The sequence below is a fragment of the Haliotis asinina genome, chromosome 1 (assembly GCF_037392515.1).
Source record: "Haliotis asinina isolate JCU_RB_2024 chromosome 1, JCU_Hal_asi_v2, whole genome shotgun sequence".
Taxonomy (NCBI): Eukaryota; Metazoa; Mollusca; class Gastropoda; order Lepetellida; family Haliotidae; genus Haliotis; species Haliotis asinina.
Window position 1 is genome coordinate 10,505,562 of NC_090280.1, and position 18,926 is coordinate 10,524,487.

The window sequence follows — 18,926 nt, forward strand, 5'->3', positions numbered from 1 at the left end:
AATATGTTGCAGACCAAGCAAGACGTTTCAAGGTGACTGGTGGGTGACTTGGAACACCTCATGACCGTTGACAGGAACTTAAAACTATACCGATGGGGCATAAGGCTACTTCCGATCATATTCGATCAGAGCACTTGATAGATACATGTATACCTAATATTTCATACTGCCTTTCCAGCTGTGTTGGATGTAGGCCCTGGTGAAAAAGACACATTTCGTTGTAGGATGTCTTGACTTTTGAATGTAATTGTTCGAAACCTTTGAGGTGAAACTTGGTAGGTTTAAAAGGAGAGAAGGTTTTATACGTTTCAAATGAGAGACCAGTACGGGTACATGGATCATGCCCTACCCCTCTGAGGTGACCTCCGTGTTGACGGGACTTACCCAAAGAGCGGGTTACCGTGATCACAGTCATGTTAAAAGCAACCCAGTAACGTTCTCAAGAGCCAATAACCTGCTCCAGTGATCCTGTACTTCACAAACCTTCTGTCGAGTAAATCATTAAAATTGGGGGGCATTCTTTTCCAAAATAGGGCCATTTGAGAAAAAAATAGCTCGTTTCTCTGCCATTTATTACCGTTATCAAGACGAAAAGCGCTCATATCAAGCAAATTACTGGACAGATCTGGTGTCAAATTGAAATCACGGGCGTTCACTCTCGTTGTGTTCCTCCATTAGGTTTTAATCATTCACGCCCGGCTGGTCCAGGGGCCTGTTACCACCCTACCTCCCCCACCCCCTTCATCTCCCCAATCTGCCTCCACGCATCACTTGCAATTTCTCCTTTCTTAACATCCATGTAAATCATGTTTTGTGGCCGCTGTCGCTTTCCCTGTGCCCCGATTCTGTATTTTGTAAGCAATATCCTGAGATGTGCAGATTCCACAACTTCATATGTAACGTTGTTTGTGTGCAGCTATCTTTTCTCAAATGCTAGGTCTCTTCAATTTTCCTCTTCTTTTTCTCCTTCTACTACTGCTACACCACTTTTACTGCTGCTGCTGCTGCTACTGCTACTACTGCTGCTACTGCTACACCACTTTTACTGCTGCTACTGCTACTACTGCTACACCACTTTTACTGCTGCTGCTACTGCTACTACTGCTGCTGCTGCTACTGCTACTACTGCTACACCACTTTTACTTCTGCTGCTGCTACTGCTACTGCTACTGTTACACTACTTTTTACTGCTACTGCTACTACTACTGCTGCTGCCACTGCTACTACTGCTACACCACTTTTACTGCTGCTACTTCTGCTGCTGCTGCTTCTGCTACTACTACTACTACTGCTCCACCTTTACTACTGCTGCTACTACTACTACTACTCCTACTACTACTGCTCCACCTTTACTACTGCTGCTACTACTACTACTACTACTGCTCCACCTTTACTACTGCTGCTACTACTACTACTACTACACCACTTTTACTGCTACAACTGCTACTACTGCTACTGCTGCTGCTGCTGCCACTGCTACTACTACTACTACTACTACTACACTTTTACTGTTGCTGCTACTGCCATTCCTATTGCTACTGCTATTGTTACTGTTGACTTCAATGCTACAGCTGTCACTATTCGCACTATCGCGTCTGCTATATACGACAGTACTACCTCTGCGGCGGGTCCTGCATAATATGATTTGTTTTACATAGCACCTTGTATATCACGTAAATATATCTTCTTCTATTTCAAATGTCAGTACAACTATTTCAATCAGACCTAAATGCTGCTTGGACTCAGTTTTACGGATTTCAATTCAACTGCACACACGAGTAATGCGATACTTGCAGATATGACGTATTGGATGAGTCGGTTAGAATTGGAAACTTGATGGATCTAGAATCATGTAGTGTTGAAGGCAGGTCGGATCTCACGTTCTGAATGTAACCTTCAGCGATGAAAGCTGGTCAGACTGTGTAGTGAGTGAGCGAGTGAGTGAACTGGGTTTTACGCCGCTTTAGCAATATTCCAGCTTTTTCGTGATAGGGGACACCAGAAATGGGCTTCACACGTTGTAGCCAGGTGGAGAATCGAACCCGGGTCTTTCGGATGATGAGCGAACGCTTTAACCGCTAGGCCGCCCCACCGCCCCTCCTACTGTGTAACCTGCAGTGAGGAAAACCTACCTGTCTGTTTAACTGTATTGTGGTGAAATGAGGTCGTATCTCAATTTCTCACTGTGTAACCTGCGGTGAAAAAAGCGTACCTGACTGTTTAACGTAGAGTGATGGAAGCAGATCGGGTCTCATGTTCTTCACTGTGTAACCTATGGTGATGGAAGCAGATCGGGTCTCATGTTCTTCACTGTGTAACCTATGGTGATGGAAGCAGATCGGGTCTCACGTTCTTCACTGTGTAACCTATGGTGATGGAAGCAGATCGGGTCTCATGTTCTTCACTGTGTAACCTATGGTGATGGAAGCAGATCGGGTCTCACGTTCTTCACTGTGTAACCTATGGTGATGGAAGCAGATCGGGTCTCATGTTCTTCACTGTGTAACCTATGGTTATGGAAGCAGATCGGGTCTCATGTTCTTCACTGTGTAACCTACGGTGATGGAAGCAGATCGGGTCTCACGTTCTTCACTGTGTAACCTACGGTGATGGAAACAGATCGGGTCTGATGTTCTTCACTGTGTAACCTATGGTGATGGAAGCAGATCGGGTCTCACGTTCTTCACTGTGTAACCTATGGTGATGGAAGCAGATCGGGTCTCATGTTCTTCACTGTGTAACCTATGGTGATGGAAGCAGATCGGGTCTCATGTTCTTCACTGTGTAACCTACGGTGATGGAAACAGACCGGGTCTGATGTTCTTCACTGTGTAACCTATGGTTATGGAAGCAGATCGCGTCTCACGTTCTTCACTGTGTAACCTATGGTGATGGAAGCAGATCGGGTCTCATGTTCTTCACTGTGTAACCTACGGTGATGGAAGCAGATCGGGTCTCACGTTCTTCACTGTGTAACCTACGGTGATGGAAACAGATCGGGTCTGATGTTCTTCACTGTGTAACCTATGGTGATGGAAGCAGATCGGGTCTCACGTTCTTCACTGTGTAACCTATGGTGATGGAAGCAGATCGGGTCTCATGTTCTTCACTGTGTAACCTATGGTGATGGAAGCAGATCGGGTCTCATGTTCTTCACTGTGTAACCTATGGTGATGGAAACAGACCGGGTCTGATGTTCTTCACTGTGTAACCTATGGTTATGGAAGCAGATCGCGTCTCACGTTCTTCACTGTGTAACCTATGGTGATGGAAGCAGATCGGGTCTCATGTTCTTCACTGTGTAACCTACGGTGATGGAAACAGATCGGGTCTGATGTTCTTCACTGTGTAACCTATGGTGATGGTAGCAAGTCGGGCTGTGTAACCTGAGGTGATGAAAGTTGATCGAATCTCTCGTCCTGGCAGTATAGCATTTAAGGGTAGAGGTACTGCTGAATGTGAGGGGTCCTATTAATGTGTTTATTTAGTTCAAGTTTGCAGAGTACAATACAGCTGACTACTATTACTACTGCTGCTGCTGCTGTTGCTGCTGCTGCTGCTGCTACTACTACTACTACTACTACCGTTATCACTTCTGCTGTTACTACTACCGTTATCAATACTGCTGTTACTATTACTACTACTACTATTACTACTACTACTACTATTACTACTACTACTACTACTACTGCTGCTGCTGCTGCTACTACTACTACTACTACTACCACCACTGCAGTTATCACTACTGCTGTTACTACTACCGGTATCAATACTGCTGTTACTACTACTACTACTACTACTACTACTACTACTACTACCGTTATGACTACTGCTGCTACTACTACTACTACTACTACTACTATGTTCCTTTACTGTTGCCACTCCTACTCCTGCTAGTGTTGCAACCTCTTCTTCAATGTTTACAGCTTTTCTGAAGCGACTTAACAATTCTATTCTGCTCTACATTTGTCTCTGCTGCTGCTGCGGTTGACGGTAGTCATCTCCAGCTACAACTGCTTCTATGTATACTTGCAATTGTTGAAACCTTGTGAAATTGTAATTAATTTTTTTTCAATTACCGTCTGGTCGGAACTTGAAACTTTCTTTGATAATGTTTCAAAAGTAATACGACGATTACTAGAGAACTGAGATGAAAGCACGTCTTTATTTCACCTTATTCCCATGAAACCCGACATCGAGCTGGCAGACAGATTTCCGATCTTTCATGAGCGGACCCTTTTGTTTGATTGTAAAATAAACCCGGTCTAATACGAGCTCTTTTATCTGTTTAATCGAAGGTAATTTACTCTTCATACCATGCTAACCTTAATCGGAAAACTAAACTGTCCCGACAACAGCACAGCGCTAATGTGATTGTTAAAAGACGAAATTGCCCAGTATTGTAATTTTGTAAAAACGGGCTAAGATTTAAAGATCATACAAATATTTAAGGGAGGATAAGGCGGTTCAGGGCCCAATTTCCGGGAAAATGGTGAAAGATGTTTTCAAAGTTGAAAGATTAAATGAAACGGAAGATAGGAAAATGACTCTGCAAATGAAACTAGGTTGCAGTGGCATTGTGGAGACGATGAATGTCGGTTGTATAGGCCAAGGGGCGATGTGCTGAGTAACGTTTCTCATGCCATGATAATTCAGTGAGCCGGGTGGATGTGGAAGTGAAGCAATCAAAGTGCTCATGTTGTTCTGTTTTCCAGTTTGGTTGTTCAAGTATTTTGAACGAGATACAAATTGCCATGTACAAGGCATAGACAGTAACAGGCTTGTTTATGTGTGTTGTATGCCCGACATGGTACTCTTCTGCACATGGTACTCTTTTGCACACCGAAAATGGGAGTACAAGCACATTGTGTCTTTCACGCATGTTTGGTAGCTTCTCAGAGCCTGGTATTTAATTATACAAGAAGAATACACAACACACGTGTAGTCCCTGAATGTAGTAAAGGGCGGCCGATAGAATCGCTATAGAAGGTAGGAGAGATGATTATGTTTCACATGACAGTATTTCTGGAATGCTTAAACCAGTGTTGCATTATGACACACTGGCCCTGGACAAGAATATTCCATCGCAAGGTGAGATAATTACGTGTCTAGCTAAGATTGATCAATGTGTTTCAGATCTAATCAACCATTTGTTTTTATGGATCAATTGCAAGTTCTAGGTTCTATAACACGCGGGCCCTAAACAAGCATGAGCCAGGTTGCTGAGATCCATCCGCGCGGATTGTGACAATTGCTCCTTGATGATGTAGGAAATCAGTCTAGAATGAGAAAATAATACAAAACGTGTTGTAATTAGCTCTACAGACAATAACTGAAGAAAACAGCAATTGTAAAAGCTCGACCCAGCGTCTTTAATGAATCAGGATTTCTTATTGAGTTGTTTCAAACAAGCGCAGGGAATACCCCGCAAAATAATTGGACAAGGCTTCCATTGCTCGCTAGAGGTTAAACGGCATTTGATCTTAGCCAGTTTAATGAACCTGAAAAGATTAATTGTTGCAAAGGTTTCAGTTAAGAGAAAACATAGCTTCACACGCAAACTCGTTGATATTTGTTAGTGTCACAGCTCGGTGTTGCCCCCTTGTGACACGCAGCTTTTGAACCGTGAAATTGATGCGAGGACGCTGAAAGAGATGACTTGGGGAATTGACCCATTTTAGGTCTCCGAAGAGATTCTTTGACGTATTTTCACATGGCTTCATCGATACTTGTTTCAAAGCTTCGGGAATTATTTAATTGGCAATCCATTTTGTAAGGAGGAATAAACGACAATATTATTAGTGTAACAGTTTTCTTTCCACGTTTTGGGCACCGCATGAGGAATATTTGAGAGTGTTATATTCCTATTTCACCCGATAGAGACTGCCAGGATGTGTCTATCTGATGTCGTGGAATGATTCATTTTGTTTTGATTATTTAAAACCATCACCAATTCTTCTTACTCGTAGCAATTCCGTATTATCAGATAAAATACAAATAGGTAATTTTGCATCTTTCATAAACAGGTCATTAAATTCTTACGTAAAATGCATCGTTATACCTAAGTCTCGAGGTCTGTATACTAGTATACCAAGGAGGTCGCAGGAGTCATGCAGGGTTTCGTCGCTCGACCCGCATTGTTCAATTACATCCCCTGAAAACAGATCTCACGGTTATATTTAGATCTGCCCACTAACGGTTACCAGTAACGCAGTGTACTGAAGGCCTGGTGGAGATTACTGTAATACAGTTTCCCTGAGACCAACAGGAAGAATCCACGATAAATGTTACGTTACGTTGCACCTTTCTAACTGTAATACCTTACGAACGTATTGAATAATTGGGCGAACATCTTAAAGGGGCTGTTCGCGGATGACGGCTACACGAATGAGATTCTCTGACGAAATGGTGCATGCATGTGCGTTGCGTCGAGCATTATGTGAGATGCTGGGAGTTGGATGAGTTAAGTGGATGTATGGGGAAGGTACGGGGACACAGTGAATGGGAACGTCTTAGTTTACCATGTGCACAATTGTTTGAGCAGTAGAATTCGTTCCGTGAACACAACTAAACAAAATATTCACATTTTTCAATGAAACATTAACGTATATCCATCCTTCTGGTATCAAATGGTATTAGCGTATATCTATTTGAAGGTATTTCCATGACAGGAAGGGATGTCTTCAGTGACTGTGTACCGGCAGTGTATTTATCACCCATGATCATCTCGTGATCATCTTGTAAATATCAATGTTGATATGTTCGTCACAAGGTTTGACACTAATTGTCCTCACCAAGAGATGTTATTGTTTTGAATAAATACAGGTTTCGTCGGGCTCGTAAAACTGATGGGAAATTGATATTGTCCCCAATATTGAATATATATTTTACTGATATGATTGTTTTACCTTGTGAGCAGGTACATACGTACATTCTAGAATCACACGGAATACACTGTGTAGTCTAATCTGAATACGAGCGGGATTCACGTTATCTGTAAGATATCTGTTGAACTTCAGAACATTTACCTCGAAACTGGTCCTCTGAGTAGGGATGCGGTCACGTCTTAGATGCAGTCGAGTCATGTCTCTGCCAGACTGAATGGATTTATCATCTAAGTGGTCACATGTCCTTCATAAAATTCATCATCACACAATAACCACTTGGACATGGCGATAACTGACACTCTTGAGCGCCATGAACGTCAACCCCGAAGGATTCAAAGGGAGAGAATCACTCACGGACAATACGCAAGTGAGACTGTGGTTAAAGCGTACGCTCGTCACACAGAAGATCCGGGTTCCATTTCCAACCTGTATAAAACGTCTAAAGTCCATCCCTAGTTCACATCCCTGTGTTACTGCTCGAATAAATTTTGTCATGACAAAGGCTCGAACTATGCTCTGTGCTACAATTGTTTAAAGTTTGTCATTTTTTTATGTGAAACATTCCTCGAGAGAAAATAATGGTCTCGTGGTAACCAGATTCTAATGTGTTTTAAGAATTTAGTTATCTTTTTTAGGTGAGACAACAGAACATCCATTTGCTCGATCACCCGACCTCGTCTTCATCTCGGAGCCGCCCACCAACGTGGACTTCGCCAACACGAAGGGAACGAAGATCCCTTGCACAGCCTATGGACGTCCTGCCCCCGTACTGGAATGGGTGCTCGGAGACGGGACACCTGTCGATGATGTTGATAGACTGCTGACGGTGCTACCAAACAATACTCTAGTCTTCCATGCCTTCGACGACTCCCGCCTGACTGCCAGCGTCCATGCCCAGATCTACCGGTGTTTGGCGTCCAACGCCGCCGGAACCATCACGAGTCGGAACGTCACCGTCAACGCGGGTAAGTGGATGTAGTGCAGCTGACTGTAACCAGTATTCTGCTGTAACCAATATTTTGCTGTAGCCAGTATTCAAATTCTTTCAAAGTCCCATTAATATAGAATAATCCTTAAATGACACACGTCATAGATGTCGACCACTTTGGTGAGACCCACGGTGAGGTAAGAGTCCCATTTTGATTCCAATATGGCGACACAGCAGCCATGTTGTAAAAATATTTTCACCTCTTTGGTTGACATTTGCAATGTAAAATATCATTTATATAATGCTGTTGTGTATAGGGTCAGAATACCTATATGATATTTTCCAGGTATACAATTCTAAAAAAAATGTGACTAGTTCAGAACTGCATTCAGAAATGACGCCTATAATTGAGAAAACTCGAGAAAGTTATTACACTCGAAAATCTTCGGCTCATCCCGATAATTCATAGACGAAACTGCGAGTTCAGTAGTACGTTATTCGCACATCTTGTCGAGAGTAATTGAGATTAAGCTCACAGGCTCATTTCCTTGTTGCTTTCTAATCTTGAAATCAATCAACGTTGGCTTTTCAAGTCAACAATGTCACGTTGCACAAATCCCCAATTTGGCAAAATGTCCTCATTTGACAACGTCTCAAGGTGGCCCACGCCTACATCTGGAGCTGTAAGGAGTTCTACTAACAAACAGAGTCATCCTCTGCAGATTAGAGTCTTTGTATCCCTCCAAGAGCCTATGAATGTCCGAACAGGTTTGAATTACATTGCTTTACGTCCTTTGAACTTGACAAGATTAAGATTACTATTGGATATCAAAGATAAATTGTCGGACTCTTAAATTCCTTTTTGACAAGAATTGTCGCCCAAATCACATTTCGTATTCAAATGGAATGTTTAAAAGACACGGAACAGGCTTACTCCATCTTTACACACTGCTGTTCTGTGCTTTAAGTTAAGGATAATGCAGTTATTCAAGGTGTTTCTGTAATTAACCAGCCATAGTGCAGACTCTGTGATCCCGAGTAAAATAATCCACGATGGGTTATGGCGAATTGTCGTGCAAGCAAACATTTATTTTAATATTACGGAAGCGCAACTTTGAAGTGACATAAGAAAAAAATGTTGTTTTTTTTGTCGCCAAAAAATGCCTCGTCTTACTGATGCCGACCAGATCACTGCTAGAGCCATTAGCCACGAACCTCGGATACATTACTGCCTTAACGGTTGGTGTCTCCGGGAATATAAGGGGCCATGCTTGTAGCGAGCTTATAGATTACGATTAGAGATTTTCCAAATCACATCTGATTTACGTTGGTAAGACAACATGATGGTATTTCATTGCTAGCTCTGGACCAAAGTCAGCTCTCTTTTGATCATACGTCATGCCCCAAACCTGGACCGATCACTAAAGGCGGGTTTATGGTAGTATGCCCTGGACAGTGATTCATAATCAAGACCTGTGATGTCGTTGCGTGACCTCGCTCACCGCATGCACGTGCAATGACGCGAAGGTTGTCGACCCAATGGAATCTAATTGGGCATCAAAAAGATTCCTTCTTAAGCGTCAAAAGATGTTGTTGAGGGCAGAGTTCTTGAAGCATTGTCTATCACTTTGAATGAAAGGGTTCTTTGAATATGGTCCAAATTTGATTAATTGTGAAATGAAGATTCCCAGATGGTATTTCACGAGGACGGGATTTAAAGATGGATGCTCCAAAACCAAGATGGCGGTCAGGGATCGGTCATTACTGCTGATTGGTTGAGGGGTTACGAACACGTTTCTGGACATTTTTTGCCTCGGACCATAATAGTTTTATGCACCCCATCGATTAGCAGCTAAGCTTTTTGCACGATATGATGGCCACGAACTGTAATCAGGCGAGAGCACGCGATCAAAATCGATTGGAAAGCAGACGACATCTTTCCCCTCTATCCCGTCCCCTCTCAATGTTTGGTTACGACGAAAGTAGCGCAGTGGTGGTGAATAGAGTTCATTTTAAAAGACGATTTAATCGCAGCTAAAGGGTTCATCTTTTCTCCCAGAGGACCTAAGCTTATTTGATGCTTTAGTGACTTGTCAAATTCAATTAAGGACAGAAATGGAATTGGACAATGATTGAATCTGCTCTTTCTTCGAAAAAAAGTCATTTGTTGGCTTTCAAACTCCTGTTTAATCCTACTGAATAACATCAGCCACTCTATCTGAATTAAACCCCGATCTTCCAGTGTGTTACATTAAGGAGGTGGACGGAGCTCTATGACAAGACATGAATCGCTCTGAAACATTCTCTTCCTCCAAAATCTCCATCAATCCCCAACCAGCTATCAGGATCCGTTTTTGGCATTGCTGTTGTCCACGTCACTCTCGCCAGCCCATTGATTGTACTTGTTAGTTTCCAAACTAGCATCAATTTGGTGTCGATCGGATAAATTTCCTTAAGACTCAGCTCTGAATCCTTCGACTCTATTACGCTTTTAACATGCCAAATATTGAAGTAGGCCGTGCTTAGGTGCGCTCCTTGAAGAACTCAACCGAGTGACCGGGAATCACAGAAACTCAGGTGTGTTTTCGAATCCAATTAGGTGATCCCAGCTTTGAATGTTTTTTTCTCTCCGCTAAATCCAATACCGATGTCGTTTAATAATAACCACGAACATGTTAAACCCGTAATACAAATGTTGAGAGATCCCGTGCTACACTGGAACGTACTCTGGGATTTGCATGGCTCGTTAAATACAAGCTTGGCGTAATAATAGAGCACATCTCGTCATTACCCGGGTTGGGCTGACCCTGCAACTACATCAGCCGACGGATTTGTTCAAAGGATTTTTCATTTAGACAAATATTTTCCATGATGATATTTTATGTTCTCTCATTTAGCAATCCGAATTTACGAAGAGAGATTGAAGGTGTGTTTGTCACTGTATCCCCTTCTTATTGTATGCACTTAATTAATTCATTGATATTTCATTTGATCGCAGTCCATCCAGAATTAAAAAGACCAAGAAAGTACCATGCTGAGATTTGGATATTGTTATACTAGGTAGAGTCCATATGTATCAATGCTTTGTATGCAGTTCTGGATGCCCTAAAACATTAGAACAATAAGTCGATTTGAATGTAAATTTGATCCTTCGTTATCGTCACTTTGCAAATATTACTCTGACAACTACTGAACATTTGAAGATATTTATGCTCATCTGAATTCACCGTTAACCTCAGCTGTTATAAAACAGGTCAAACACAGGAGTAACGGTTCAAGTGTCTTTCTCTTCGTCGGGATATGGTGCATCTGACCCGTTTGGCCACTGACGAAAAATAATATTTACGATGTCCAAGAACGTGTAATTACGACAAGTAATATTTTCCTGACAAATGATATCATTGCTACCAAAAGGAATCTAAAAAAGAGCACCCACGAGCAGTCCACTGAGGCCCTGATGAGTCAACACAGAGTTATCTCCCTTAGCTGGGAGGGGTTCTAATATTTGTCCAGTGTCGTCATTTGTTTTCAGTCTTTTCAATAGGGACGGGGCTCAATAGAATTCAATATAGTTGATCTCACAAGGGCTCATGATAGAAGTAGGGTCTTAGGTTTCGACTATTTAACCCCTGTGTCAAGAGTGTGATAAAATTGCTGATTAGGATGTGCTGTCCCAGCAGTTTTTTTACTATTGTGTTCATCAAGGGCAGCAGGATAGCCAAGATGACCCTACGACAAAGTCAGGTGTCATGTTAACGCTCTCCTATATGGGAATTCTTTTGTCCGGATCGCAGGCGCGATATATTAAACTGGGCGACAACACGAAACAAACTGTAGAAGCAATAGATTAAAGGTCTGTGCCCATTCAGAAATTGAACTGCCTTTGGATGGACTTCGTGCTGAGGTTATTAAAGAGTGAAGGATGGGGAATGCTAGTATTTGATACGAATGTAAGTTGAAACACAGGTTTCACTAAGAACATTCATTTGAAAATTGTGTTGGACAAGAACATCTTATGACGTATCAAAGCCTTACTGGGCTGCAGAATGTAGTTCAGACACTCTAAACGTAAGTTTCGAAAACACCAATATAAATACATACATCAATATAAATCTAAGAAGTGTTACTTATATTTTCAACAAGTTTGAAATATGTGTGTACTCGATGTTTTGCAGTGTAGTTTGAGTTTGACTTTGTAGCCTAAGTTAGGTTTGACAAGGTCTCCTATGGTGCATTGGGTGTCGTACCATGAACCTACCAATCCACATTGGTAAGCTATCAGACTTGCACGCAAAAATGACTTGCTACTTGCGAACGGCAAAATATACTACACTGGAGTACTGAGTCTAGAGCATATATATCAGAACCTGAATACAAATAGCAGCTTTTTTTACAAATTCTTTGCAAGAAAACCTAGACCAGTGTTAAATGTACTTACTAGTATTATCTTTTTTCAAAACGTTAAAAAACGACGAAATTGACTTTTTTTTCGAAATATCGAATTCTGAAAATTCGAATATTTGAATAAAAAACAACGCCTAATGGATGTGACCCTTTACGGATGTTACGATCAAACCACTCCACCAACTACAGCAGCCCACCTTCGTCAAACCGTCCCCCCTACATTAAACTGAAAAACAATAACGTAATGATACTCCATATGAAAATATTTTAACACCCATTTTGCCTTTACAAATCCTAGTATTTGCCGACTGACATCTTTATTGACCATGATTCGGTAACAATAGCAGAGACTGCACTCAAAGCCCAAATTCTCCTGCACACTTTCTCACCATTTCCTCCTTAGGGAAAAGCAGATGCAAGACTTGGAACTATGAAAATCATTATCTCTCGCCATTTTAGTTTCAAGAACCCTTGGGCTCTCCCTCAGAGGTCGTCGATGTATGCTGCGCTTCGTGGGACGTCATCGCGAACTCCTAATCTCGTTCTCCAGCCCTGTGCCGAGTTTTAGGACGTTTCTTGGCGTATAGACACGGCGCAGCGAGAATAAACATGGCGATTTGGAGCTGAGAAACATGTCAACATAAAAATGTGGGTTAGGATTCATATCTTCTCTGACTCCTGCGGCGGGTCGACTGGTCGCGAGCAGATGAGAAATCTCTGCAAATAATATGCCATCTGACAAGAATATAGAGATCAAACCAGCCTTAATCTTGCTCCCTGCTCCTTGCCGAATGACGGGTTGAATAATTATCAATTATTCTCGATTAGTGTAAAGGAGGACATTGGTATTCTTTATCAGCGTCCAGATTTAGACTGATATGAAAACCGTTAAGTTCAAACAAGTTTGTCATAAGAATATGCATGCATTTCGATTCATTAATTTTGATAGTACCAACCTTTAGCGCCCGATAGCTAAATAGTATTTATGTAACTGACACAGAGTGTAAAAACATCCGACTGACAAAAAGATGGAGTGACATAACCATCACGTGCGTGGATCCTGAATGCTGGAACTAAATATGTGTGTCCGTGCGTGCGCAAGCGTACAGAGTATCTTGGTTATGACGCAGCTCGAACTCTTTATTAGGAACCTTGGTCTTGTCTACACCGTGCTGTAGTCGGTTTCACTAAACTGTCCCGGTGTCGCGTTACTGGAACTTTGAGTGGGAAACGACAAATTATTAACGATCTGCATTATTGAGGGACCATAGGGACTATTGTACAGCAGATGTACAGAACATACAATTACAGGAGCACCGTATAACGCAATGAAAACTGCACAATTATACATTTGTGAGTTCAAAAATTATTTGGTTTATTTTTCATGTAAAAAATAGCTATTTTCCGAGACAACTGAATTATTCTTAAAATAAATATTTAAAAAATAGCTATTTTACGAGACAACTGAATTATTCTTTAATGTAAACAAATGAGCTATTTTCACTTCAGATGGATGTGTGATCATGATTAGGGAGAATATCATTATTTTATGTCTACTACTCATCTATCGAAATACTGCTACAGACTTTAATAATAGTAAGACGTACAATACTTTATTTCAGTGCACTGTTTCTGATCAAAATAGTGAGTCTAGTCCACTGACAAGGTGACGTTGGTACTCCAGAACTGCTGCTATGCAACGCATGACATAGAAAGGGCAACCCATGACATATATACAGGACTGCAAATATATTGAACGTCTTGTGATGGGACATTAACGCGTCCGGTGTAACTTGAAGAGATTTGACTGCAGCTTTTCCATACATTTTCACTCGTTTTAAAATCTTTTATCTTCTTTCCGAATCGTTATTTCGGCTTCAGTAACTGAACATAACACTCTTCAGAAATATCAAGAACGTCACGTGATTCATACAGACGTTATCCGGTCCAATATTTACCGAGCTTGTCTTCATTGTTCCTGTCAGGGGACGGTGGAGGGTTAGTGTATATATTATTGTGTGGTCATATACCCACACAACCACGTGCTTAATAAAAGCACATCGATTTCTTTAAAAGACTCAAACAGGAGGATATGGACAATATTGAACCAGTTTGAGCTCGTTTGTTATTTTTTTCAAAACTGATTCTGACAGTCACATGTGCTTTAGCTCCCATGAAGAATCTCCTTGTATTGCTAGCCAGATAGTCCCGCAGATTCCCCTTCCCAATCTCGTGGGCTCAAAGATATTCTAAAATCCAAAAAGACCAGATTAATTATTCATAAACAAATCTGCCTGGTTATCAGAGAGATCGCTTCCCTTTGAGCATGCCTTGCTGTCTTTACAAAACATCGCTGTCAGTCCCTGAGTGTTTTCTTCCTATTCAACCAATCAAAACGCCGGATCTATCGCTCTTCCGGCTCCGTGAGTCTAAACCGGAAGTGAGGACATATTGTTGTTGAGGAAATCGCTGCCACTCTATCTTGCAGTCGCAGCAGGATGCGCCGGTAATGGCCGTCATTCGCTTCCGGTAAAATATTTCTGTGGGTTTGCCTGGATAATGCACAAAGTATGTTTATTAATTGCAAGATTCATTAACGTTGGTGTCAAAGGGAGATAACTGTTGGAGGTAACAAAATATTCTTCTTTCATACTTCTATTTCCATTTGAAAAATCGACTTAAAACCTGCAAACGTTCGTGACTGTAATGTGACATTAAGATGTTGTGAATTCCTGTTAGCAGGATCTGAAGGAGTACAAAATGGAAAGATTATCAAAATGAATAGCAGCATCCTTAACGCGCTGTTGGTGTTAAAGAGGGTGTAGCCCCACTCGCATCCTCAACACGTTCATCACTTAGTACGTGAGGACTTGGTCACCTGTGGCTGTTTAACATGGTGCGGTGGATTCACATCTGAGATAGTTGTCTTTATTTATCAAAACTGAGAGAAACCATGTTACTGTAATTTGACAAAGTAAAGTTTGTTTTCATAGTATACATAGTTACATGGCTGCTGCATAGCCGAAGGAGTATCGACGTACTAACCCTAGGGTTGCGATGTTATGTATTTGAACACAAAGGCCCCCATCATGCTCCAGATAAGGACATGAACTGAAATGGTTATCCTTACTGTCGCGACACAAGGTGTTTGCTGGACAGCAGATGAGTTTTGTATTCCGTATAGGCTATATTGTTTGGCCAGTGGGCGATGGCTTGAGCACCTAACAATGCCTTCAGAAAACGGTATCGATATTTAATGTGTATGGCAGGAGAACACGGTTACCCGGCACCATATATAGTTTACCTTATGTGATATACATGGGTGGATTTACACCTTGAACATGTCACGAAGTCGGGTGGGGGTTGGTACCTATCACCTAAAAACCTGGACCGAGTCCTAACCTGAATGTCATATATGAAGCCCCTGACCAACTGTGTTGTGACGAGAATAAACTCGGAGTCGCTCTTCATGAAAGGATACAGATATTTAGTATTTTGTTTCATTTAGTTAATAAAATGATAATATCTAATATTCTTACTTGGTATGCCGTGCTTACAAATGTTGTATTATTCTTTTACAATTTCAACCAATTTACACGTTTTTCAAAGGGAGATAAATGAATTAGGCTCCATCCATATTTGGAAAGTCACGTGAACAAGCGTTGATTCCTTTGTAACATCGCTATTGATTGGCTCTTGAGCTAGCCGAGCACCCTTGAGTTCTAAAGCACGTGCGAGATACGACGGAAGGGGCTTTTAAGCTGATCCTGTCGACCAACGAATGCTATCTTGAAACTATTGATCCTCGGAGACCTAACCCTCGCGATGTTTTCCGTCGAAATATTAGCCTAAGAAAAAAGCTTCAAGTCAAACTGTCGTCATCACTGTAAATAGCGGGAATGCGATAGCAGAGGCCCCGCAACAACTTCCTCAATAGTGGCTGTGCGTCATCGTAGAGTGATTGATCCCAAAGGGTCAGATATTAGTTTCAATAAAATGTCGTCTGCATTTTGTAGCGACAAGCATAGATGCATGATTTCTTTGAACCATGACCCGCATATCATCAATAAGATCCTTCAGAGAACCGTTTAGAATCGGCGCTAGAGGGGGGCCAGGGTTCGATCCCAATAGAGTAAACAGTTCTTTTCCGTTCTGTTATGCATTTTAATGGAGTAGTAACGTTCTGGGTCATTTTCATTGCTAAAACCACATAATCATAATCTTCAACAAAACACTTATGTTCGTCTTGTGTGGACAAACAAAACATGTGTGGACCATTCTGTTTTGTGGCGAAATAATGAACTCTGGTGTCAGAACACCCTAATTAAACAGATATGATGTCAAAATGTGCGTGATTTACACAGAACGACATATATATATATATATATATATATCCTCACCCCTCTCATTTTTTGTTTTGCTCAGGATATAGTCGATTATAAAAACATGACCCTAAATGTTTCTTTATGAGCATCGCTTATGAGCATAGTGTGCAGTGTCAATAACCTAAGAAACATAATCAGAAGAGCAGGAATTCGGTCCTCGGGCAAATGTTTCTAGCATGTCGGATATGCAGATTAGGGCCCGTTTCTCAAAGCGACTTTAACACTTCTAAACACTCATGTTTCCCCATTACGATACTCTACTTTACTTACTGGTTAACTGGTTGTGTTTGTCACTGAGGATCTTTGTACATGTAGAAGTGAAGGGTGTCTGTCTAAATCTGTTGGTGTTTCAGTTGTCATCAACAAGTACCGAGATTACGGCGTCCAGCTGAATGATAAATGGGTGATGCGGGGAGCAACAGCTGTTCTCCACTGCGAAATCAACCCCTACTACCTCAAAAACTACGTTGACGTCATCGGTTGGAGCAGGGGAACGCAACGCGTGCAGCCAGGTAAGCGACTTGTTCGATGAGGTAGCCATTCTGTCACGTGCGAATGATGTCAAATATCAAATAAGGGGCATTGGCTTATTGAAGTATTGTTCATCCATACGTGCAGTTGCTATGAAACGTGTTTCAAAAGCAAGTAAAAATAGCCTTTAAATTCTTCTTTCTTATAGATCCAATAAATCTAACATTAAAGCTATTTTCAACAGAATAAAATTGTGAATATTGTAATTCTTGTGCTAAATTATACGTTTTTATGATACAATCATGATGCAGCCATGTGCAAAATATTTTAAAATGTTTTAAAGTTTAGGTAATTATTTGACACGTATATTTTCGAAATGGCAATTTTGTCATCTCGTCTAAATATTTACAATTTACCAACAAGAGCAAGTCAGAAGTTTACTTATTTTATGTAGTTTTGTTTGTTTACATGTGTTTTGTTTTTGTTTGTTTGGGTTTTTTTCATTTTTCTTTTTTGCTTAAACCAGAAAAAATAAAACACTATTTACTCAAGACGGATACTGTTTTACGTTGTCAGGCGGCCGCGTGAGCATTCTCCCAGACGGCAGGCTTCATCTACGTGACGTCAGGGACACCGACGGCATGTCAACGTACCAATGTCACACACGCAACATCCTCACTGGCGAGGAGAAAATGAGTTCCTTTGCATATTTGAAAGTCCACGGTGAGAACATAGTGCCCTGATCAGAAAACCGCTCCAAAACGACGACTGTGGCTTTACCCACATCATCAGTTCGCCTGTAGACTTTGGGGTCAAGTTTCACGTAGAAATGCAAACTTCTGAAAATGTTAACGAACGCAATTTTGAAAATGTTAAACATAACGCATTTGTATTACATAAGCCCATTCAAACATGACAAGATACCACATCTGCAACATTCACTATGTTTAAGTGTCAGTAACGTCGTCAGAATATTACCCTCCATCCTAAAACAAAATTTATGGCACTCATACATTTGTACATTTCTACATGACACTTCTATGATGTTATTCTCTCAAAATATTTAACATCTTTGTATAAATATAATAGTTTCCTAATCAGTCTAGAGATGTAGAAGTCGCTGCTATGTCGACTGGCAGCATCACACTGTTTAAGGATACTGGGGCGGGAACTGTACCTTCAGATATATTCCGATACATCTATTTCTGAATTGATACTATCATAAAACGGTAATCAACAGTTAATATTGCTCGTAAAACTTTATTACAAGGATGGAGTATTACCATGGTTATTAATTTCAGGAATATCATAGTATTTATCAAAGGAATCCATTTAAGATATTTCTCATTGACATTCAGTTGAATAATAACACAGTTTTTCAACACAATTTCTCAGCGTTCCGCTGTACAAGAATGCCAGAGTTTGAAGAATTTCCTTTACGTTCCCAAATGTCATTCAGTACAAGAATCTTCTGGTATGTGTAGCTGCCACAAAATTTCCGAATCCCATGCTGGGATTCGAACCATAGACCTTCTAATCCGAAGTCGGACGCCTTGTCCACATGAACAATGAGGTTAACCCCGTCAGCAAGCTGACAAAGTAGGATGTTATCTGTTGTATGATTCCACGCTATGCTACATGTGTTTCAAAGAAAACAATATCACCATGTTTCTTGAAGCTACTTGTTTAAACAACACATCAAAGAAGACACTTTTTACATGCTTCCCAAAGATATTGGGTTGGTGTACTGCACAGTACTTATCAAAGGAAATAGTTTCAAAGTGCTATACAGCGTTTGACACTGCCAACCATGAGAAACGAATCCAATCAGGGAGCACTGATAATTACATG

At 41.1% G+C, this 18,926-nt stretch overlaps 1 protein-coding gene across 2 annotated transcripts in view; it reads left to right on the forward strand.

Moving 5' to 3' along the window:
* Window positions 1-18,926, forward strand: part of LOC137286868 (cell adhesion molecule Dscam1-like) — a 107,265-nt gene that overhangs the window by 52,129 nt on the left and 36,210 nt on the right. For both annotated transcript variants that reach the window (XM_067818884.1, XM_067818891.1), the window contains exons 2-4: window positions 7,523-7,852; window positions 16,958-17,116; window positions 17,652-17,798. In XM_067818884.1, the coding sequence (XP_067674985.1) occupies window positions 7,523-7,852; window positions 16,958-17,116; window positions 17,652-17,798 (636 nt within the window). The remainder of the gene's footprint in view (window positions 1-7,522; window positions 7,853-16,957; window positions 17,117-17,651; window positions 17,799-18,926) is intronic.